Genomic DNA, 25,201 nt, shown 5'->3' with positions numbered 1-25,201 from the left:
GATGATGTAGTCTAAGGCATTTTGAATGGAGCCAGTGGTGGCCAAAGCCGTCCTCTTTCAAATAACATTGCCTTCCCCAGTTATTCCAGTTATTGCTGGAAGCTGAGCAGCAACATTTGTAACCTGAATCCATGGTGGTTTACAGAGAAAGTTAGCCATAGAACTGCTAGATCTCAAGGCACCAGATCTCTCTGGGTTTAATTCAGACGGTGAAAATAATCCCGGTCGTTCCCGGTAGAATGTGGACCAAATCTTTACTGTTCGCATGCATTTCGAATGCACTCAAGTAAGTTTGGGGTGGAGTGCTGGCTTCCAAAAACCCCACTTAACCCGGGATAATTGATCTCATTCCCCCCCCCCCCCCAAGTTTTGCATTGTCAGCAGTGCAAATAACTGATGAGAACAGGCCCAGGTTAAACCGGGATAAAACTCTGCATGCCTTGAATGCATTTCAAATACATCTACATCATTGACTCCATCTGTATTCGCAGTGCTGAGCAACAGAACTCACAGAGATGTGCACAGATGTGGTTCCAATTAGAAAAACAGTGTGAACAACAAAACCAGAACGCATGAGTGAGATTATTTGTTTAACTGCACTAAAGAAATGGTGTTTGAACAACCTTTCTGACCCAGACCAGGTTGAATACCTTACCAATCCCAGAATTCCACAGGATGGACCCATGACAGTTAAGGATTGTAAGATGTGCAGAGCGAGGAGGAGAGACATTGTCCCATAGTCAACCAGTGAGTTTTATGGCGCAGAGAGAATTTGAACCCAGTAGTCCCAATCCAACACTACATCACACTTACAAATAAGAACCTTCAAGAAGGCACCCTTTGTGAGATGCTATCCACTTTTACAGAATGCACATTTTAACCATTTCAAAACTTATTTTGGAACACATATTTTAATCTTCTTTTGACTCCGAGAAGAAGCATGCTCCAAGAAGTTTGGGGGGAACTGGACTGCAGTGGTCATTAGCCACGAATGACCTATTTTCCCACTCCAGTTTGAATAATTAAAAACGATGCACAGGCTTTTTAGACTGCAGTCTCAACAAAAAAGCCTTCATGTCCTGTTTGTTTGGGTTTTGTAAAAGCCTCCTGTTTGGGAGCATGGCTCAAATGTCGTCACCAACCAGGAGGAAAAGTGCAATTTGCAACCTTCCCTACCCAAAACCAAGTGTTCTGAACATATGCAGCGCTCCCATATTTCTGGAAATGTGATCCCTAATGGGATCCGCAAGACCATCTCCTTCTGGACCTGCTCACTATAAAACACAATAACCTTCACCTCACCTCTGCAAATTCCAAAGGGATAGCTGTGTTAGTCTGTTGCTGTAAAAATAACAACAAAGCCCAGTCACACTTTATAGACAGAGGAATTTATTAGGGCAGAAGACAACTGTAGTGCACCAAAGTCTATAAGTCATGATCAATTTGTTAGTCTGCTTTAAGTGCTACAGGTCTCTTTCTTCAGGCATGGCGTTGCTATTCCAGCCTGAGAGCAAAAGCAACCCAAGCAGTTATCTGTAGCATCAATAAAGGAGCCATCTGAAACAGTGGCTCCCAAACTTTGGTCTTCCAGATGTTTTGGATTTCATCTCCCAGAATTCCTGATTGTTGGTCAAACTGGCAGAGACTTCTGGGAGTTGAAGTTCCAAACATCCGGAGGACTAAAATTTGGGAACCACAGGTGAAAGTTCACCTAATCTTTTATCCACTCAGATCTTTCCAAATCAAAAAGTGTGCATAGGGGAGTTCTTGCCAAAGGCAAGGCATGTCTAGGAGCAAACGGACAGCTTCCCAGACATTTTTACTAAGGCTGACTAAAGTTATTGTGCTGGACTGTAACTCTTCAAATCGTGAGAGATTCTAGGTGTTGCAAAATTACGTGTGAGTACAGTGTACCTTCTTCAAGAGTTGTTGAAGCTATTACCGCAATGTACCATTAACAACGACATTAGTAGTAATAAGTTGATCCCTTTCAGTATTCCTTCCCTGTTATTATTCATGTCTTTCTGATTTGCAGCTGATCTGATATGCCAATAGCACAGAGCATTTGTGAAATATTCAGTGGGATATGCATTTAAACCAAAAACAAAACAAACGCACTTCTGCAACAATCATGGAAGACCTGACTACTCAACACAACTCTTTCTGTGGTTGTGTTACAGTTTTCTATAGTTTTGTTGGGATGTTAACGTAATAAACATACAAATTTTTGCAATAATGACGGAATGCTCTACTCATGTGGCTGCGCATTACATTTTTCTGAGTATTTTTTAAAGTTCACATATGCAGTTTAAACACACAAACGCACAACCGCCCCTTGTCTAGGCCTCTCCATATTGATGTTAAAATTCAAAGGTGCCAGGGGCTGATAAGGGCTTTGGGGACATGCCATGGCACATCTTTCTCTTGCGCAGGGAAGATATTCTCAGTATTTCACAGAGCAATGCAGAGGAATCCTGGGGACACTTCAAACCAGTCTCCCCCAACTTGGGTATCCGCCAGATGTGGTGGACTACAATACCCATCATCTCCAGCCATACGCCAACAAGAACACTGGCTGGTGGTGATAGGAGTTGTACTTAATACAACTGGAGGTGAGCACCAGATTGGGGAAGATCGCGGGCGCTAAAGACCACAGAACCTGAACTAGGAGGACAGAAAATCCACATAAAATAGAGTATAATGCAGCAGAGAGCCAGTGTGGTGTTGGACCAGGTGACCAATGTTGCTGCCACACTGCAGAATTAATGCAGTTTGACATCGCTTTAACTGTCATGGCTCCATCCTATGGAATCCTGGGATTTGTAGTTTGCTGTGGCACCAGAGTGCTCTGACAGACAAGGCTAAATATCTCACAAAATTACAAATCCCAGAATTCCATAGCATTGAGCCATGGTAGTTAAAACGGTGTCAAACTGTATTAATTTCTGCATGTGGGGCATAGAAAAGCTTGGGAACCACTGCTAAGAGAGTAAGCCATCATGGGACGAAGTAACTGTTGAAAGGTAAGGATCCCATTCTCTCTGGTTTCAAAAGCCATTCCCTCCAGCAATCTGCTGCAGAATGTCTGCTAAAGGAACATTAATTCCAACAATCTGTTCCTTCTCAGCTTTTTCAACCCGACAGAAACAAGGCCAACTTCACACCTGCTTGGCCCAGACTTTTGGGGCGAAGAAGAAGGCTCAGAGCAGGGAGCTGTCTGCTGCAATCTATCAAAGAGCCCAAAAGATAGGAAAGCATCCATTGGGATTATTCAAGGAGAGCAAAAGAGGGCAACGCTTGCCTCTGCAGCATTGAGCCAAGGCAGTTAAAGCAGTCTCACACTGGATTACCTCTGTAGTGTGTTTGGGACCTAAGTTTCCTGTTATAAAGCACCAACGTTTGCCTGTTGCCCAGAACTTGGAACTTCATTTTAAAGGACTATAATTCCCATAATCTCCCAGCCAGCGTAGTCAAGGGCTATGCTGGCCAGGTCATTCTGGGAGATGTAGTCCCCAAAAAGTCTCCCCCTTCCCAATAAGCTTATGGCTCTGATCAGAAATATCCTCAGAGAACCATCCGCTACTCACTTTGCAGCGCCATGAGAAGCACGACATGGCGGTCTCTTCCTCCCAGGAAGCGGAGCCCGTTTGCTATAAGACTTCAAGGGCCCACTCAGGGATGGAGGCTCAGTGTAGACCGTCTCCAGCCTCCGAATATTTACCCAGCCTTTTATCACAAGCTGGGACACACCTTTTATCCAGCAGACCCTGCCGCACATGCTTGGTCTCTGGGAATGTGAGATTACAAGAAACGCACAGAAGACTTGGTCGGAATCGCACTCGCCACCTTGTCACTGAGGACAGACTGTAAGAGGCAACCATTCGGCCACTGCTGACTTCAGTCTGCATCTGTACTGTAGAAATAATGCAGTTTGACACCGCTTTAACTGCCAAGGCCCCATGCTATGGGAACCTGGGGTTTGTAGTTCACTGTGTCACTGACACAGAAGGCTAAATTTCTCCCCTGGCCTCTCTTTTAAGAGTCAGTTGTGTTCATTTGTTGCAGCCAAAATAAAAAGAAATAGCCTTTTTGCACCTTAAAGAATAGAGCTGCTGCCACAGTACAGGATTAATGTGTTTTGATACCACTAACTGCCATGGCTCACTGTTTTGCAATCCCTGGGATCTGTAGTTTCTTGTAGCACCCAAGCTCTCTGCCAGAGGAGGCTAAATATCTCACAAAACTGCAGATCCCAGAATTGCATAGCATGGAACCATGGCATTTAAAGCAATGTCAAATCGCATGACTTCCACAGCGCAGATGCTGCCTAGGTCTGGTTGGTGTTTGCATGGGGAACTAACTGGGAAACATGGTTTCAGAATGGAAAAAGTGTATAAATACACTAAGAACAAAGAAAGAAATAGAAAACTACAGAAGAACCTCCTAAACAATCCTAGCAATTACGAGGAAATGTATAGATTTCTGGTGGAGGGGCAAATGGAGGCCACTGTCTCCCAAACCAAGATTCTGCCCCTATAAATGAAATACTCCTTCAGTTTCCAGATTTCTAGCATTGCAGAGAGTGAGGCATTGAAAATCATTCACCACTAAACATCTTTTATTTGCAACATTCACATTCTTGGTGTCGATTTGCTGGCACCTTTGCTTGAATGCTTCAATTGCACTGTCCTCCCCTGAGGACCCTCCAGTTTACCGCCATCAGAGCAAAAGCGCCTTCCAAGCCACCAGCTCCTTTCCTGAATTTTGCACAGGAAACATCCATGTATTTTTTTCTTCTTCCACGAGGACCAGAAACCTGATTTTAAATAGAAGTTAGCACTCTCAAAATCCTGGATGTGCCCTTGGGTTTTGCATTAGAAATCCGCACAGATTCCAGGATCCACAGCATCTCTCACGGTCACACAGAGAGAGACATCTGGATGCCGTGTCTAGCATGCAAGGGAAGACAAGAATTAATAACAAGCCCAGTTTAATTCACCAGAGATTACTGCTGGGACTTTTGCGGCCGTTCCTTGACTCTTAAACGGAGAGGATTCAGAGCGCAAAGGGGCTGGGAAACAGAGAGGGTTTTCAAAAGCAGAATCGCAAGAGGAAACAAAATGGAAGCGGGTATATTTAGACTGGAGAAAAGGAGCTTAAAAAGATTGAGAGAAATGGTCATAGAAAATGAAAGAATCCTTTTAAAATGAGGAATGTGTGGATTTGGATTAGACACTGAAGGGGGAGAGAAAGAGAAAACAAGAACAAAACATTAAGTCACATCCAAACTGGGAAGGCATTTTCTTTCCAAGTGTTGCTTTTAGCTCCTTAAAAGAGTATTTAAACTACTTTGGGGGTGTATGTTAATGTACATGTTTATGTATGTCTGTTATACATGTCTAATAAAATTATAAATTGGCAATTACCAAGTTATAGCAAGCATAACTCTCTCTTATGGAATCCTGGGATTTGTAGTTTGGGGGATGCAGGAATTCTCTGCTATAGAGCTTTAATGCTACAGTTCAGAGGAGGGCAGTAAACCTTCCAAGGAAATAATTCTAAGTCCCTCGCCAAACCGGAAATCCAATGGATGGAGCTACGGCAGCTAATGTAATATCAGATTGCTGTAACTGCACAGTGCAGATGCCTTGAGGGACATATTGGACACTGTGCATCCAACACTGGCACACTGCAACTGTGTCGTAACTACCATTTTGGGACATCCCAGGAAAATATGCCTGGCACCCGACTGCCTAGTGCACACACTTCTATTCATTCCCAAAGACTTCGGCTATCTGGTCAATACACAAAAGCACAAGCCAGCTGTGTGCAAATCAATATTCTGGGAACTGTAGCCTGGCACAAAAGGCAGAAAAATTACTTTTGGGGGTCACGGTTCTTGCATTTCCAGGGCCAGCATGGCTAGTAGCAACGCCAGCTGATGGACTCTGGGGGATATCGTCCCAAATAGCACCTTTTTCCTACTCTGAGCTTGAGATAGGCTGCTGTGCATCACCTAGCTGAGTGAATCGGCTTAGGCCTAAGGTTTGTTTGGTTCACATTCCCATTGAGCTATGGACCTCACTGTTCACCTTAGATCTAGCAAGCTATCTACCTGTCCAACCTCACAAGATGGTTGTGAGAAAAAGGTGCGACGAGAGTGGGAGAGAAGGATGCCTGTTGCCTTGAGTTCACTGTGGGAAAGGCAGAAGCCAAGTGCAACTAGAAAGAAAGAAAGGAAAAGAGGTTTTTGTGGGGTTTTCTGGCTGTGGGAGTGTTCTGGAAGGGTTTATTCCTGATGTTTCGCCAGTATCTGGCATCTTCAGAGAATGCTGGCATGGAAGTGAGTGGGGTATATATATACTGTGTGACTCCTGGTTGGGAAGAGTGATTTCTGTTATGATGACCATGATGATAGTAATTTATTTCTATCCCACCTCTCCAATAGGAACGAGTCTGTCAATCTGTGTGTTGTTCTGTTGTTGATCACTCCTCCCAACCTAGGGTCACATGGTATATATATCCCAAATGCTGGCGAAACATCAGGAATAAACTCTTCCAGAACAGGGCCACATAGTCCGAAAACCCCATGAAAAACTATGGGTTCTGGCTGTGAAAGCCTTCAACTTCACAAAGAAATCTCTTATCCTTGCCATATAGGAATGCATCTTGTAGGGGGGTTATTTTCTTTGCATCAACTAGTTTGGCTCTCATCCATCAGGGCAAAGACACATGGCAAGCGAGGGCTTCATGCACGGCTCACTAATTGTTTTTGTTTGCTGTTCGAAGATGGCAGGGGCGCCAACCCAGAGAGATTTATTTGCCTTGCTCTATCAATTATTTCCCGGCTTTAATCACAGCCTTCGACAGCGTGTTCTTTCCCATTGATTGGCCTGTAACATCTCACCTCCCACACGCCATCTTTCTTGCTTGTCAGGGTTGGAGGAAGGGATCAAAATCCCCACCGTCACGCTCAGTTAGTCAGCACATTCTCCTGGGGAGGAGGAGATACCTTTGCCAGGAGGACTGAAAGATGGCTTAATATCCTGGACCAAAAGACCAACCCTCTTGCATGCAATGGGAGATGGCTATAATACGGCCCCATTCACACAGAGGAGATTTGCAGAAGAAGGGAAAAACCAGGAGTAAAAGGGATTATCCTGGGGAAATCGCGCAATCGTGCCAGACCTTTTCAGACAACGTCGCACTCATTCTGGACTTTGTTAAAATGATCAGTGCGGCTTACAGTGTTAAAATGGATTGCTAGGATTGTTTGCGGAGTGAGTTTCAGTTTTGTTATGAGCTATGGTTTTGTTTGTACCAGTTAATGGGGCAAAGCTAAAATATATATACTTTATACAATTCCTGACTGTTGGCCAATCTGTCTGGGGCTTCTGGGAGCTGAAGTCCAAAACAACTGGGGGACCAAAGTTTGGGAAGCGCTGGTCTATATAGACAGAACAGGTCAGCAGATACCTGAGTGAAACCAATTCAAACCTATCCAATTTGGAGACGTTTTCAGGGAGACAGTGCCATCTTGTGGCCTTTCAAAATGTTGCCCCACCAAGAGATGCCTTCTCCCTCCATCTCCAACACAAAACACACTCACACATGTGTACCATGACAGCAGATGCTTTGATTGTGTATTCCTGCATGGCAGAATGGAGTTGAACTGGATGCCACTGGAGTCTCTTTCAACTGTGTGATTCTATGACTTCTCCGTCCTTTGCTTGATCTCTTGAGCTGCTGCTCTGGTTTTTGATCACAGACCTTCTTCTGGCCCCCACAGAATGGCAACTGGGTCCCTCAGCATCCCAGAATCCAACTACACGTGGTCTACACAAACACACACACACATCCTACATACAACAAACCCAAATGCCTTCATTCTCCTCTGCCATCCTTCTCAAAATAATGGCTGGAAATGACATTGTCTCTCTTCCGGTTCCCATTTTGAGAGGGAACACACCAAAATGCAAATATTTGGGGATATTGGGGATTCCTGTGAGTGGGGTTGGGATGCTTCTGTAAGCTTTCACATATTTGGGTGGGGTTTCTGTGATGTTTTGCTTGGCCACAAACGTTCAGGTTTTCATCCGTGAAACGCTGGAGGGCATGCACTACCCTCACAAAACCTCAGGAAGAAGAGTCTAGCATGCCACTTGCATTAAATCTGCTGGCACAGGAATAGGGAAGGGTTTATTTCCCTCCTCCTTTTGAGTCGGGGATGCCAACGAAATGCAAAAGTTAAAAATAATATATATTTGAGGTTGCACAAACACTCTGCTCAACAGCATCAACCGAACACAATGCTTCTTCCTTGGGGGCAGAAATGGGGTGGAGGCGTTGAGCCAGGGGTCCTGTGGCCAAACTTCAGCAACTGTCCATCACTGCCTATCTGAACTACTTTTTCAAAATGCCCCTTTCCTTCACAGCCTCTGCCTTAAGTGCCCTTCGCTGTGCTTAAAATAATCTGGAGGCATGATGGGCTGCCATCCTCTCTTTGTGCATCAGGAAAGCCCCAGGGAACAGCCCAGGCTTTGCATCCAAAAGAGAGAGAAAAGAGAAATCCCTACTCTGTGGAACAAGAGCATCTGCTGCCAGTTCTTCTCTTCGTAGCTACATGGCAACCAACTGAAATGGCTGGCCACGCTCCGATCCATGGCCGGCAACCAAGGATGCCATCAAAGGCCAACTCCTGGCTCTGTTGGGCAAAAGAGTGGCGGCACCCAAGCCAAGCCCTTGGGGGAATTCAAAGGACAGCTGGGGCATGGCGGACAATGGTGCTAGTTGTGGCACCTAGGAGAAGATGATGCACTGGACTTTGTGTGTGGATGTTAGTTACTGAATCCAGGAATCATGGAACTAAGAGACCCCAAAGGCCACTGCGTCCGTCCAACCCACCCAGCTGCTCAGATAGAGCCACTCATGGCCACTCAAAGAAGAGTCTGTGCAATCCCCAAAGCAGTCTCCAAAACAGGAGGTATACTTCAGTTGACAAAGTCAATATGCTCCTGGCATTATTTCTTTAACAGAAAATCCCACTTCAGATCATCTAGGGCTACTGACACTCCCTCAACCTAGCCTACCCCACAAGGTTGTTCACTAGATGAAAAGAGAGGAGGGACCAAGTATACCACCCTGAACTTCCTAGAGGAGGGTTGAGTATAAACATGCAGTTCAGCCTTTCCTAACAACCTTAGTTCCCTAGCCACAACTCCCATCATCCCCAACGCTTGAGGCGGCAGAGTGATGACTTTTTCCCCAGGATTTGAATGGGCAACTAAGACCCATTGCTTTTATAAAAGTCCTACCTCTCTGATGATGGTGAAAACTGATGGAACTAGTGTGTCGATATAGATTTTCGGGTTCTCTTTGCTTGGGAGGATATCAGTAAGGCTTGTCACAATGAGTACTTGCCTTCCAAAATTTAGCACTGATAATTAAGCCGCATGAGATTGGGAGGAAGAAATAAAGAGGAGCAAGAGTTTCACCATCCTCTTGTCCTGGGTACTGCCAGTCCTGCCAACAAATCTCCCTGGATTGCTTTATCACCTATTTCTTTGGCTGCCGGGATCATCCCTCCTGTGACTGAAGCATGGGTCACATCAAAACAATCCCAGCACTGAGACCTGGAGGTTCTTGGTGCTGTGCCTGGCAAGCATGGCCCAAGGGCAAATTGCTTCTTAATTACTGCTTACTGTGCAGGTTCCTGCTTTCCTCTGGGCAGCTGCCAGCCCCGGGAACATGCCAAGGCCCTCATCTCTGCCTACGGTTAATTGACCCCTTGCTATTGATCCTGCTTGAATCTTATTGATCCCCCTTGTAACCGGAGAGAGGAACTGAGAGGCAGAGGGATTGCATTTCCATCCTGTGCAGACATCCCAAAGTGGCTGGCATCATGTGTGCTCATAGGGATGGCAGTTTAGGGTCATCCCAGGCCTTGAGGTTTCTGGGCCACAAGCTTAGACTTAGACCCCTGGTGATGCCATAAAGCCTTTTGCATTAAGTACTAACCACAGTGAGAGCCAGCGTTGTGCAGTGGTTTTAGCATTGGACTACAGCTCTGGAAACCAGGGTTCGATTCCCAGCTTGGCCATGAAACCCATTGGGTGCCCTTGAGCAAATTGCATGCTCTCAGCCTCAAGAGAAGGCAATGGCACAAATTTTGCCACAAAAACCCCATGCTTGGTCTGCCTTAGGGTTGCCATACATTGGAAAAGACATGAAGGCCCACACCAACCAACCAACCAACCACAGTGGCTCACAACTTGTTATCCAAAAACACACACACAGAGGACATAGTTTCCAGTTTGGAAATTAAAACAGGAATCTTAACTCAAGGGGCTGTTTTAATACCTGAGCTGGAGATTCACACACAGCCCTTTCCTATTGCCTGGATCTGAGCCTCCCAAAATTGGAGCATTTTGCACTCTCCGCTCCCACCTGGAGATGAACCATGAAAACTGGGGACTCAGGACCATGCCTTGAAATCTGACAACCCTACATGATCTGGATGCACAATGTGATGAAAATATAAGCCAGAGTTTTATGAAAGTTTCTCTTTCCAGTCTTCCTTTGTAGTCTTTTTTGTTCAAGGGCAGCTGTTCTTTGAGAAGTGAGAAGGCCTCAAATCTATGAAAACCTGTGCTACCCACTCCTGTCTTTCAGTTAGTCTCAAAGGTGCTGCAAGATCACATACCAATGGCATATACATGTCTGTACCTGGCTTCCACTCCACCAAATGCATCTGAGGAAGTAGACTGAACTCTATGAAAGCTCATGCTGCCAATTTCTTCCAGTGAATCTCAAAGGTGCTACAAGCTCTCTCTACATCAGTGGTTCCCAACCTGTGGGTCGGGATGCCTTTGGGGGTCGAAGGACCCTTTCATGGGGGTCGCCTAAGACCATTGGAAAACACCTTTTTAATTACAGTTATGAAGTAGAAACAAAAATAATTTTATGGTTGGGGGTCACCACAACATAAGGAACTGTATTAAAGGGTCACGGCATTAGGAAGGTTGGGAACCACTGCTCTACATACTGATTCTACAGACTAGCATGGCTATATCTTTGAATTCTATCACTCAAAAAGGTGAGCCAGCCATTAATGTGCACAGTGCACCAAGTTCTCTCCGTGAGATCTTATGTTTCTGACCTTTGACTCTGGAATTGCTTAGCACTTGGAAGGCAGGCTCCCTTTGCAGCATCAGGGGCTGGAAGGCTCTCACCCAAAAATCCAATTTATTTCTGATCAATATTCAGGCCAAGAGAGCAAGGCTGCAACTTATTCAGCTTTTTATTCTCTCTAAAGAGATGTGACAAGGCTGAGTGTGCAGCAAAGACACTGAGGTGCAGAGGGAGAGGTACTTATTCAAGACCGGTGAATGGAGTCCTAAAATATCATTTGAAAACAAAGCCTTCTGAACCAGTGTAACACACACATACAACCACACATATCAAAACTCAACTGTGGTTTGCATTAATTCCTCGAAGAAAGGCACTCAGCATCAGCATAGCCTCAGGCTCTCCAGTTTCTGTGAGTCCTCTCCAGGCAGGAGACAAAGGTATAAATCCTCCATGTTTGGTGAGCTCAGCTCTGGGAAAAGGCAAGGACCAGATGCAAATCTACAGCTAAGAGGAGGATTTGAATCCCTGCTCAGTCAAGGAAATCCATTGGATGACTTTGGGCAAGTCACACTGTCTCAGCCTCAGGTGGAAGCAATGGCAATCCTCCCCCTGCAAAAAAAAATCTTGCCAAGAAAATCCCATGATGGCCATAGGTCATGAACAACTTGAAGGCATCCAACATGAAACAACTATACAACAACCGTGCAATTCATCTGAACAGAGCCACAATAATAAGAGCTTCTACACAAACACATACATACTCACACCAGCCAATAATGTGGATATTTGCAAGGACACTAGTTAAGTTATGGTAACATGAAGGAAGGAGCAATGGAGCTTGGAATGGAAACTGTGGATTCTGGGCATCCACATTCTTTTGTTATAAGCCGCCTCGATCTTATTGGAGAGACAGGATAGAAATTATTATTATTATTATTATTATTATTATTATTATTATTATTATTATTTCCACCCCCTGCATTGGATACCAGGGAGGTACCTCATTTTCCTTTCACAACCACCTTGTGAGGTAGGTTAGGGCTTACAGACAGTGGTTTTTCCTAGCAATCAGCCAGTGAGTTTCACAGACTGAATCTGCACTGCAGAAATAATCCAGTTTGACACTGCTTTAACTGCCAGGGCTCCAAGCTATGGAACTGCAATCTGTAATTGCAGTTCCTGGGATCTGTCATTTTTGCGAGCCTCCTCTGCCAGAGAGCTGTGGTGCCACAATAAACTACAAATCCCAGGATTCCACAGCATGGAGCCCTGGCAGTTAAACTGGATTATTTCTGCAGTGCAGATTCTTCCCTGGGAGTTCAAACCACTTATCCCTTGGAGCGCTCTTGTGACTACATTATCAGTCAGGAGCGCTTCCCACTTTCCCTTCCTTTGAAGGCTGGTTTCTTTTTTAACCATGAAGGTTATTAATATTCATGCATAATTAAACCCAACCTGAGGAAATGAGGAGATTCAAGCCCTTTCATGTTTCTTACTGTTCCTCCATCTATAATTAAACCCTATAATGCCCCAGGACTTTCGGGGTTTTGCAGATGGCAGGCAGAATTGGGGATGAACCTCATGCCCTTATGCCACATGAAATATATTCCCATCCAAAGATCTTTGGGGGAAACAAAATCCTGGTTAGCGCAAAGGCAAAGATGGATTATTTTAAAATGCGGAAAACTTGAAATTGGCAGAATTCAACCAGACAAAATAAATATCTAATAAACACATATATTTTCAAACCAGTTGCATCTGTAGATAAAGCATCTGTGGATATGGAGGGCTGACCAGACCTGTATTTGCGTAGACATACATAGCGAGATTTCTTGGAGATGGGACCCAAGTGCATACACAAAATTTGTCAGTGTTTCATATACATTTTATATACTTTGTGCATGAAGAAAGTTTGTGCACACTGAAACATTAGAAGCAAAGGTGCTGCTATCTCAGCCACTCGTGAAAAAGGTTTCGGGTTTTTGGAATATTTCAGATTTCGGAAATCCAGATAAGGAAGACTCAACCTGTAGTGATAACAGACCCTCTTGTTGGAGGAAAACCTTATCAGGCTTCCATTTCAGGCTAATTTCTGAGTTCTCCAAGACAGAAAGCAAGCAATGAACATGCCTTTTTTTTTTCCGTATTCGCTCATCAGCAGATACAAGGACTTGAGTGTATGGGCTTGTTTTTTGGCCAAAGTTTAATTGAATTACATAAGATGCCGCTGGATGCAGGCAGAAAACTCCCAGAAATCCTTGCTTGGATACTACACAAGAGAAAATTAAACACACACACACAATATTAGAAAAGCTACAACTGAGAAGGGCACAACCTCCACTAACAAGCTGGGCTTGCAAGCTTTCCGACACACAGTTCTTAGCATTACCATTGGAGAAAAAACACTATTGTACTGCTACTTCCATTTTTACCTCCTTCAGGGATATTTTTGGGCAAGGGGAAAAAAGGCCGATGTAGTAGTTAAAAACCCAGGAAGATTACAAACCGAAGGCGACAAGCTCGGCAAAACGCATTTTGAATGAGGCAGGCGGGTGACAGACAAATGCATTGCTTGGAAGAACCCTATATCATGCTGCTTTTCTAAAATGGCAAGTCAATGTATTATTCTCTGTATCTGAAAAATGCTCTTTCGAATACCTGCCGGATCAGGGCTTTCCTGTAACCTCAGTGTGGAATAGCAGAAGGTGCCAACCTCTCTTGCAAAGTGAAGTCGAAGGCCTTCACAGCCGGCATCCATAGTTTTTTGAGGCTGTATGGCCATGTTCTAGAAGGGTTGATTCCTGATGTTTTGCCAGCCACAGATGCCAGCAAAACATCAGGAATAAACTCTTCTAGAACATGGCCACATGGCCACATAGTCCGAAAAGTCACAATAGAACAGACATTGAGCATATCTATATTACGCAGAAATAATAATAATAATAATAATAATAATAATAATAATATTTATATCCCGCCTCTCCAAGCAGATAGAAGCGGCTAACAATAATAAAACACACCAAAACATCACAACCCATAAACCCTCCCATCGACAACAAAATTACATTTTAATCATAAACTAAGCAAGGACAATTTTATTGTATTCTCTGTCTTTTTATTGCCTGGATTCCTTGTGATTGGGTGGGCTATAAATAAATCATTATTATTATTATTATTATTAATTGAGGGGCAATTTGATGGGAGGCCACTGAGAGGCTAATATGGGAAAGCCTACCAGAAGAGATATGTCTTGACCGCCTTTTTGAAGCAGTCAAGACTGGCAATATGTCAGATCTCCTCCGACAGGCTATTCCACAACAATAGCTGTTTTCTACCATTTTCACCATCCTGTCCCCATTCTATGTCTTCCTGGGATTTGTAGCTTGGGCAGAGAGTTAGGATGTCTCCACACTGCAGAAATAAAGCAGTTTGACACCGCTGTAACTGGCATCCCCAAAGGACTGATTTCCCCGCTAGATGGCATCTACAGAGCAAACTGGATCGAAGCTCAGCCAGGGCTCACTCTGCCTTTTGCAGCCGCAAGAGGGAAACAGCCCAGCCAGCAGCCAAAAGCTGTGCCTGCTCTCATCTCAGAAGCTGTCACTGTTGCTATAATGACTGCAGCAGAGAAACTGGCCTCTCTTTGGAGGCTTCTGGCCCATTGGATTGCATGGACAGGGAGACAGAAGGCCCACATCATCTAGGCAGGTGTAGGCCTGCAGTGCTGAGCCTTTTTGAAAGGTTATGGTTCTTGAACATTTGCAAGCAACGGTGTGAATGCACCTGTCTGACACGCACAACCCACTGCTTGCAACCTTAGTAATAATAGACCTCTTCCTCGGACCTAGGGAAGTGGATTCAAGAAATATGGAGGGTTTGGGGATGGAGGGAAGCTGAGATAAACAACCCACTGGTCTGGCTGCATGAAGCAGCAACGCTCACAATGAAATCTGGCCACCACCAAAATTGGCTCAAGCAGGGAAAGCGGGAGAGGAGAGAGATTTGGGTTCCTTTGATGCAGAATATAAATCCATCATTTATGGAAGGGGAGGGAAGAATCGAAAAGAATACGATCACATATCCACAGCGAGCAACACACTATGGAAAGTACCAAAGCCTGTAACAGCCGCAGCTTGGGGATCTAACAGGATTTAGGACACGAACAAAGGAAATGTGTAAGAAAGCCTTTGCAGGATACACAGGCAGGCTTGGAGACACGAGAACATAGGAAGCTGTCCTGTTCCTAGCCAGACCTATGGACCCCTGGGATTTGCAATTTAGGGAGAGCTCTGCTGGAGAGCTCTTGCGCCCCACCAAACTGCAAATCCCAAGATTCTTTGGATAAGAGTTAAAGTACAGTACTTACAGTGACCCATGGATATGTCGACCCAGGTTTTTTGGGTCAATCTTTTGACTAAAATTTCTAGACTTATACATGAATATTTACAGTAGGTGTCTGTCTCTGGTTGCTCCTTTGCACACTGCAATGGCATTCATTTTGAATAGAGTGTCCCGGAGAACAGCCCTTTCTGGATTGTCTTGCTTGCAACATGATCCAGTGTAGACAATTACTGGTAATGCATGTGGTCTCAAGAGTTGCCATCTTATTAAATCCTTTTGATACTCAGGCAGCAAAATATATTGGGCCTGTCCACCACTCCCAGACCTTTACATGGAAGGGGATGCATCTGCCTTGTGCCAACCTGCAGAAAGCCTGATGTTCAGCTGTCACACCGCCTTCGGTCTCTGACACCCTTTCCATGAATCAAAAAGGAGGACCAACAGTGGAGAGCAAAGGAGGACCAAAGCAATCCGCTTAATGCCAGCAAGGAGAGGCTGTTTGATCTCAGCTCAAGAACTCTGGAGAGCTAACAGACAACAAGGGCACCTTCAGGCAGTCAAGGAAAGGGAAGGGAAGGGAATGGGGGAAAATATAATAATACTAAAAGATCTGCTGAACCGCTTCCCCCATCAAAGGAGCTGTTTCATGTAAGCTATTTCAACCCTCCGGCTCTCTAGGGCTCTTCGTGAAACAGACACTGTCACCAAGCCAGCCTCGCTTTCCCCTGACTGCAAGCAAGCAAGCAAGCTCAGTCTTGTGCCCAAAGGATTAGCCAGTTTGCACAGCAGCAGCAGCCTCTTCTCCGCCAGACAGAACCTCCATCCTGGAGTCAGAGAGGAAACCATTTTGGAAAGAGCTCTGGAGCAAAGAGGATGGCCCACATCAGAGGGGAACAAGAGTCCCTCCTTGACTGTCTCTTCTCTTGCCCAAAACAGCCCCAGGGACAAAATGTCCCACTCCAGAAAGGCAGAATGAGGCAGCGCAATGGAAATGTTACAGCAGGGCACAACATCTTAAGTGAGATAATGGATTGCAGTGGGCCCTCGGTATCCACTGAGGTTTGGTTCCAGGTCCCGCCGTGGATAGCAAAATCCGTGGATGATCAAGTCCCATTAGATACAATGGCAGAGAAAAATGACGTCCTTACATAAAATGGCAAAATCAAGGTTTGCCTGTTGGAATTTATATCTATTTAAAAGTAGTTCCAAGCCATGGATGCTTGAAGCTGTGGATAAAAAATCCATGGATAAGGAGGGCTGACTGTGTATCTTATGGTCACCATAAATCAGAAATGACTTGATGGCACACAACAACAACAACAACAACACTGCAAATCCTAGGATTCCACAGGACTGGACTATGAAGAATCATCATGTTGTGTGAATGTGTCTCAGGACTCTCTGGTTGTTCCCTCTGCCAGCGAGGGACAGAGTTGTGTGTGACACACAACCTGACCTATCTCCCTTGAACTATAAAGGAGAATCCCATTTCATTGCCAAATATCTCATTCTCAGTGTTGTCTCACCTTCCAGTCCCATCGCTTTCTGAATTTGCCATGGAAAGGAAGCTCAATCCTGTCTTTGCTCTGGGGAAGCAAAATTAATTTGGCTGGCTGCGTTCCCTTCCTTCCTCCCCTTCCTTATATTTTGGATTGGATTTATATCTGATCTTCTTCCCAAGCTCCTGGTAGCGCACAGTAATAATGAGTAAAATGCAGAGTTAAAGCACAAAACAAGATCAGAGATTAGGACAGAATTATGGGCACAACTAAAATCAATTTATGACACAATTTAAAAAAAAACAGGTCATTTTATAAAATATAGCACCCAACTATCCCTGTCTCTGCAGCCAGTTGTTTGCCAAAAAGCCTGGCTGAGTAAAAAGGTCTTTGCCAACTGGCAGAAGGGGGAAAAGGGAAGGAGGAAGGCAACCTTGCCTCCCTTAGAAGCAATTTCCTCAGCCGAGAAGCAGCCGCTGAATAAGGATGGGTCCAAGGATGGTAAGGATAGGTCCAACTGGCCCTAATACTATTTGGGATCCCCCCCCCCCCCAGATTTTTAAGTATCTTCATATAATGAGATATCTTGGAGACAAGAGTCAAGTCTAAACATAGCATTCACGTGTTGCATATACACCTTATATACATAGCCTCAAGATAATATTATGGATGCGCAAACGTCATGTGCCTTCAAGTTGTTTCCAAATTATGGTAACCCTAAGGCAAGCCTATCATGGTGTTTTTATTGACAAGATTTGATCAGAGGAGGTTTGCCATTGCCTTCCTCTGATGCTGAGACAGTGTGACCTGATGGGTTTCATGGCTGTGCTGGAAAATGGCCTCCAGAGTCGTAGTCCAAGATTCAAACCACTATGCCATGCTTGAGGTATTCAGGGGCAGCTGTGTTGGCCATATAGCAAAGTACAATAACACCCAAAATCCACAATGATTCATGCATTTTGTGCATTTTTGTTGCCTGGTTAAAAGTATCACTGTTTTGTGGAGTCTGGATGTTACTGTTATGGATTTAGGATGTAATTTGGATGTTATTGGATTTTGAGGTCAAGTTATTTTAAAAGGAGCTGCCCAAGGTGAGGTGAGGAACCCTAGAACGCTCTTTTAAAGTTGATATTAAATGAAACATGCCCAGCTGACATGGAAGCTATCAGCTACAGAGCTTGGAGAAATTATTGTTGTTTTAAAGCTGCAGCTTCCAGGGTCCTACACTGACTGAGGGATCCTGGGAGTTGTAGTCCAAAAAATAACTTCTCCAAGCTCTGGTCTTAGCAAGCAAGATTTGACGGAGGAACGTTGGAAGCAGACAGACTCTTCCTAAGCTCCAAAACTGCAACTGTGGCCATTGCAACCAAACAGAACATCAGTCAGTATTAGCATTCAGATCTACATTTCCCCCAGCCATATTCTCCAGGCTAGGTCCAAACTAGGCTGGCTGTCCCCAGCAACCACTGGGGGATTTGGGAACATTTTGAGCCTGCATGACGCCCTTCAGGGTTGTCCAATATCAGCAAAAAGGAAAGTCACCGAAAACATCCTTCAGAGCGCCTTTGCAGCTGTCACGGGACAGAGTTCAGAATGCACAAACCTATTCATTTTGTTGTCTCCCAATTTATCGTTTTCCCAAACTTTTGGTTTCATCCCAATTTTTGCAGCGTGCTTTTTTTAATGTCGGCACAAAAATCTGTACATTATTTCCCTGCACATTTTCTTAATGTATGGATGGTATATACAATTTCCTCCAAACTATGCATGTAGGTCAACTCTACTATGTAAAGCCTGGGTATCAAGAAAGGACACCTGATTTAGTTGTTGCTATGATGATGTTTTATGGTATATCAGCCCCAGCCAGCACAGCCAATGGTTGTGGATGATAGGAGTGGCAATCTGACAACACCTGGAAAGCCATGTGTTCTTCCACTATCTCCATCCCAGAGAAACACTGGCCCCAGTCCAGCTAAATTCGTTAATTCCCCCTGAAAACAACAAAGACTTGAGTCAATGCCGCTGGGTTTAGTTCCTTTTTGGCACACTGGAGCCTCAGATACCCATTGATTTGCAAATAGACATGACTATTGGAGGAACATGAAAAGAGCCAAGCTGGATCAGAGCAAAGCCTTATCTAGTAAATCATTCCATATCCTCCAGTTGTCCTGATCTGGCAGGAAACAGCCCCAATTAATCCTCTGTCATCCCATTTTTTCAGCTGCCTTTATAAGGTCCCAGTTTCTCCTTCCTCCTCCCACTTTCCTCCTTCATCCTGGGCTACTTCAATTGCTGCAAACTAAGTTCAAAGCACAAAAGTAGTTTGCACTCATTTAACTCCGGATGGAGGAGGAAAAAGTTGGTGGTGGAATCTTGCCAGTTTTCCTAGTAAACTTAGGCAAAATCAAACTGCTGCAATCTCACCAATTAATGTGCTTCCCCATTAATACCTTTTGCCATCTTGACCACAGTCTGATGATGTTGCTTAACCACAAGTGTTCTGGTTTTCATCTGCAAAACAAAGATGCTGGCAAATCATCAGGAATTAACTCTTCTAGAACATGGTCACATAGCCCCCCAAAAACACAAAAAACTAATGATCCTAAGACTCTCTGTTGCCCAGGAATAAATCAGCCTCACAGCCTAGAGAAGTTAATTTGGAGGACTACAACTCCCAGGATCCCTTAGCCAACACAGCCACTGCCTTGAGTCTGTGGTCTCTTTCATGCTGGCTTCAACTCTCAGAGCCCAAGATGATGAAGGTGGAGTTGAAAGCCCTCAACAGGCAAGGCATGTCTTTGCTGCCCAGAGCCATTTTCACGGCACGTCCTGGGAAGCATGCGCACGCAGACTCACAGACACACACAAAAAGGCATTGCAGCACTTCATTCACAGCACTGGCCTCCCAGAGTCTTGTCTGGTGAAGACTGCAGTCGTGGAGAGTGCATCGCAAGAGGGAAGGCTGGGTGGCCTATAGCCCAGCCTTGGAGGAAAATGCAAAAGCAGGAAAGAAAGCCCAGTCCTTAATTCACCTCCCTGTGTCCTTATACCAACCCTGTAGTGTAGTGGCTCCTTTCTCTTGTGTTTATCCTAGCTCTCACTCATTGCTTCCCATCCTGGCTGGTTTGGGGGGGGGGGGGAGCAAAGGAATCTGCTTGCTGGAACAAAGAAGAGATCTGGGCAAACAGATGCCAACCATGCAGCTCACTTTGCCTTCCTCCTGTACATCTGGAGGCACGGCTATGGTTTTACCTTGCAGCTGTTGTAGCAGATAAGGAGGAGGCAGGCCCAGGTCACAATGCCTCCCTGCCTGCCAACACATGGAGTGATACTACGAGAGAAATTTCGTTGTTGCTCCTGCTGCACCAAATGCGTGCCCAGCCTCCACTTGCGCCACTTTTCACTGCAGTGCTCAGCTCCTTGAACGGGAGCCCATGCCATTACCTGGATGCAAGCCCAAGTACGCACAACACAACTGACATACAAATACTCACACACGCAGCCTGCACAAATCTACAAAAGCTCACTTGCAGTGCCTTTAAAGCGCTTTCTTACTCCAGCTTGCACTATCTTCCTCTCTTGCCTTATCTACCCCACATATTTATTCTCTTCTTTGGCTCCATCCCTATACTGTTTTCCAGCTCCTTAATAAAAGCCCAAGGCTGCAGTGTTCCCAATTTCCCTGGTTTAACACACGCATGCATCTGAAACGGCCCCGTTCTTTATTTTTACTCTCCCCGTGGATATTTATGGCTCTTGCTACAGCATTTTGGCCACTCATCATTTTTTCCCCCATTTTTAAAAACTTCTTGCAAGCCACCAAAACAGGATATTAGAGTCGGAGGATCTATAACCTATTTATGCAACATAAAAAGGGGGAGAGAAATCTAGCAGCACCTTTTAAACTTTTATATTTTAGCGCAAGCTGTTGTAGGCATCAATCCACTTCCTCAGATAGGGAAGAAAACAACTCGCCATTCAAATAATCTCAACTAGATCGCACCTGTTGAAAAGCTGTCTGCAGGGCTCAGCCTAGAATATTCCTTAGTCTCTATAGAAACATACCCCAAAGGAGTCAAAAAATACAGGAGGCTGGGTTGATCTAGATATTAAAAGGCATTTTCAAGCAGCGTCCATTGTCCGCCAGGAACAGGTCTTTTGTATAACTAGTGGCCCTTGCTCACCCAAGACCAAAATATTTTGGATGCTAACCAAGATCCTTCATAATACATTTACTGTTTGTGGGGATTTCCATTAAACTCCAAAAGAAAAAAAGAGTCTGGGGAGGTGGGGCAGAGGATATCATAGTTCCTGCTAACCCCCAAAATTTGGGGGGTTTCAACACTGTAAGGTTTGGCTCCTCTACAACTCCCAGAACTGCCAAGCCACTGCGTAACATGCAAAAGCGTCTATGCAGCATGCAGAAAATGATAGGTTCATTCCTCAGCTCCCCAAAGCATCTTAGGCATCAAACCAAAAACTTGAATGAGCTTCTGTCAGTCAAAGATGATCACAGTGTTTCCCAGACTTTGGTCCTCCAGATGTTTTGGACTTCAGTTCCCAGCATTCCTGACTGCTGGCCAAGCTGAACATGGCTTCTGGGAGTTGAAGTCCAAAACAAGTGGGAAACCAAAGTTTGGGACGACTGTTTTGATGCTGTGCTGCTGTATCAAAGCAAAAAAAAAGCCATAGTCCAAGAAGCACTCCTGGTTTAACAGACTCAACCACCATTTCAGCCAAAGGGTGGGGGATTCTGGGAATGGCAGTCCAAAACAACTTTTCCAAGCCCTGAACCACAAGCAGAGCACACAGCTTTCCCAAAGATGGGTGACATACTTTGGCAATTAAAGCATATTAGCAGAATTCAAAAGCAGCGTCTAATTTTAGCACTCCACGAAGATGACTCAAGCTTAGCCCTTCTCTGGGTCTCCCTGGACTTTGCAGAAGAAGCCCTCAAGACGCAAGCCATCCTCAAGTCGGAGATTTGTTTGAAGTCGATCCATTAACTGATTAAATCTAAATAAATTTGCTGGTGAGGGAGGCGGAGAAGCCTCAATAGGAACTGAGTGGCATCAATGTGACATATTAAATACTCAGATAGTTTCTACTGTGGGCTCCACATTCATTTTGCCAGTAATCTTTCTTCCAACGCCCCTTTAAGGTAGGACAGACAGTATTGCAGACATGCTACTAGGATGAAACATGGGAAAGCATTTGGGATTGGCAGTCACCCATGGAGTGTTCCCTGGCCAAAATAGCATAAGAAGGGCAAGGAAAAGACTGGCAACCAGACCTCTTGGCTTGGCTACCAAAAACAGCACCCTCCCAAAAGTCTGTGCATGCTTGCACACTCATGAACATCTTAATGCAAAACCCTTTCAAAACTATGGAGAAGTCATAGATCCTATCATCCTTCTGGGGTGACATTTCACTCCAGCACCAGAAGCAAAGGGACGTCAAACAGGCCAGCTAGGGGATTCTGGGAACTACAGTGCAAATAAATAGTTTCCCCAGGTCCAAAACACACTGCAGAATTCATCCATCTTCAGAGTGCTTTAACTAATCTGGTTCAATGCTAGGCAATTCTGGGAACTGTTGTTTTGCAATGTATTTACTTACTTCCAGGATTCATAACCTGCCTTTCTCCAAAATGGGATTCAAGGCGGATAAGACATTAAGCTTTCTCTGTCAGAGAGCTCTGGTGCCACAATAAACTACAGTTCCCAGGATTCCCATGGCAGTTAAAGTGGTCTCACTGGATTATTTCTGCAACGTGTTTTGGACCCCAAGCTCTGTGCCACTGCCATTCAGTTTTATGGAGACATGATAAAGAAAGAAGCAATTATTTTTCCTCCTTTTAAAAGAATTCTCCAATGCATCCGCATTCCAACCACCATAGATGTCAATGGAAGATGTGCCTTCTCTGGAAGAGAAAGGGACGGCTATGTGATCATCTGCCTACAGTTTCTCTTGATACTTCCTGCAGAGCTTCCATGCAGGGAATACAGCATGTGCCAGCATGAAATACATGCAAATTCCGGGCATGGAAGCCCCACATATATATAAACCATCAACAGGCCCTCTTCCTGCATACGCATGGCACCCTGAACATTATGATTGCAGGCACCGCTGCCGATAAATAAGACAATGCAGCCGCAGTCTAGAAAACACACACCTCTTGCTCCATCTGAGAGTCCCTCTGTTATAAGGAACGGTTTGGGATGGAGGAGACAGAGGTGACATTTATTAAGGCTTTTTGCAGGGATGCCGGATGGGACGGGTTGGGCTGCATTGCTGCTCTGCAGGGCTGTTAAATTATTCAGGTAGCGATGGGCTCCGGCTGCCAGAGAGCCTGAGAGAAGAAGGTGAATGAGTCAGTTTCAAGACATTTCGCTTCCGTCAAGCCTTGCACAGCCCTGAAGGCAGGAGCAGGGTTGGGGAGGCCTGCATGGAGGACCCAAAGTGGTCTCTGCATTGTCCAAAAGGGATGAAATCCATAGGATTTATTGTCCTGCTGATACTGCTGCATATTGAGGAAGAAAACACTAGGAAAGGCTGCAGCAGTTTGCTTTTGCCTGAGCTAACTGGGCTCCAAAACACACAGTTTGAGATGGCCTCAACTGCCCCAGCTCAGTGCTAGAGAATCCTGGGAATTGTAGTTTGCTATAGCATGTGAGCTCTCCGGCAGAGAAGGCTCAATGTCGCACAAAACTACACTTCTCAGAATTCCCTAGCATTGAACCAGGGCAGTTCAAGTGGTCTCAAACTGGATTATTTCTGCAGTGTGTTTTGGACTGGGAGAGCCAGCATGGCATAGTGGTTTGAGGACTGGACTATGACTCTAGAAACCAGGGTTTGGTTCCCCACTCAGCCATAGAAACCCACTGGGAGATTTTGGGCAAGTCACACTCTCTCAGCCTCAGAGGAAGGCAATGGCAAACCTCTGCTGAACAAACCTTGCCGAGAAAACCCCAGGATAGGGTCGCCATGAGTTGGAAATGACTTGAAGGCACTCTACTACTACTACTACTACTACTACTGGGAATGGCAAGACTCCAGCCCTCTGCCCTTTCCTCACCCCTCCACTGAATTAATTCAGTGCAAACTACTTTTGTACTTTTGTACTCAGGTCGCATCTACACTGTAGAAATAATGCAGTTTGACACCACTTTTAAATGCTGTAGAAGAAACTTGCCAAGGAAACTCTAAGACAGGGTTGTCTTAGGGTCAACATATGTCAAAAATGACTTGGAGGTATACAACTACAACAACAACAACAACAACAATGCTCCATCCTATGGTATCCTGGGATTTGTAACTTTACAATCTTCAGTCTTCACTGCCAAAGAGTGCTGGGCTACACAAAACTACAAATCCTGGGATTCTGTAGTATAGAGCCATCATGGCATGGCATAGCCGCTTTGTGTCCCTATGCCAGGAGGAAGGAGGGATATCAATAAATAGAATAATAGCAATAATAATGGCTGTTAAAGTGGCTTCAAGCGGCATTATTTCTACAGTGATGAACCCCAAGATTTTAAGCAGTCCCCAAATCCTTTAGCTTACAACAGCGTCTGCTCATAAGAATGCATCATTCCTGAAATACTCCATTCTTCCTCCAGATACTCTGGATTTTGCACTGAAGGAAGCAGAGGATCCCAAGTGTTGGTGACAAGGAATGCCTAATTAAACAGTCTTTGGGATATAATCCCACAAAGCCCTACTCTGCTACATCACCGTTCACAGTCTCTAAGGGATCCTTGGCTGCCTTCCCATGGAGCTCCAGAGTGTTAAGTTTCAGCCCAAGCAAAGAAGTTGTCTCTGGACTTAATGCAATTGCTCAGAATAAGAACAGGGACTGCCAACTGATTTAAGGATTTTTTAATGGATTCATTGGTGGAAAATATTTGATTTATCCATAGGTTCAAGTTAAATTTTATGCATGCACTCAGATGTTTTTTTAATGCATTGTGTGAGTTGCGGTATAGTTGCTGGCTCCAGTGTATTTTGGTATATGCATGTATGTATAAAAAATATTATATATGGAAAGCCAAGATAATATCCTGTGTGTGTGTGTGTGTGTGTGTCTGTGTGTGTGTATGCTTGGATATATGTTCTTGAGAAAGAGTAGACTTGTTGTCAAACTATAACCCCCCTTTTCTGCAAGCTCAGGACCATGGACAGATCTCTCAAACGTTGCTTCTCCTGCAATGTGTCAGATAAATCCATCA

The 25,201-nt window shown here is 44.8% G+C and overlaps 1 protein-coding gene across 6 annotated transcripts in view; it reads right to left on the bottom strand.

Annotated features, from left to right (window-relative positions):
- Positions 1 to 25,201, bottom strand: part of ANK1 (ankyrin 1) — a 114,450-nt gene that overhangs the window by 77,100 nt on the left and 12,149 nt on the right. Inside the window, exon 1 of one of the 6 annotated variants that reach the window (XM_089538662.1) lies at positions 3,588 to 3,695. The exons of 4 other annotated variants lie outside the window; for them this stretch is intronic. In XM_089538662.1, coding sequence (XP_089394788.1) covers positions 3,588 to 3,614 — 27 coding nt within the window. In that variant the 5' untranslated portion in view covers positions 3,615 to 3,695. Of the gene's footprint in view, positions 1 to 3,587; positions 3,696 to 25,201 lie in introns of those variants that run through there. One more of the 6 variants, XM_089538659.1, reaches the window with a different exon arrangement.

Source organism: Sceloporus occidentalis, unplaced genomic scaffold, assembly GCF_023333645.1.
Source record: "Sceloporus occidentalis isolate IW3139 unplaced genomic scaffold, rSceOcc1.0.p SCAF_9, whole genome shotgun sequence".
Classification (NCBI taxonomy): domain Eukaryota; kingdom Metazoa; phylum Chordata; class Lepidosauria; order Squamata; family Phrynosomatidae; genus Sceloporus; species Sceloporus occidentalis.
This window is presented reverse-complemented; position numbering and strand designations above follow the sequence as displayed.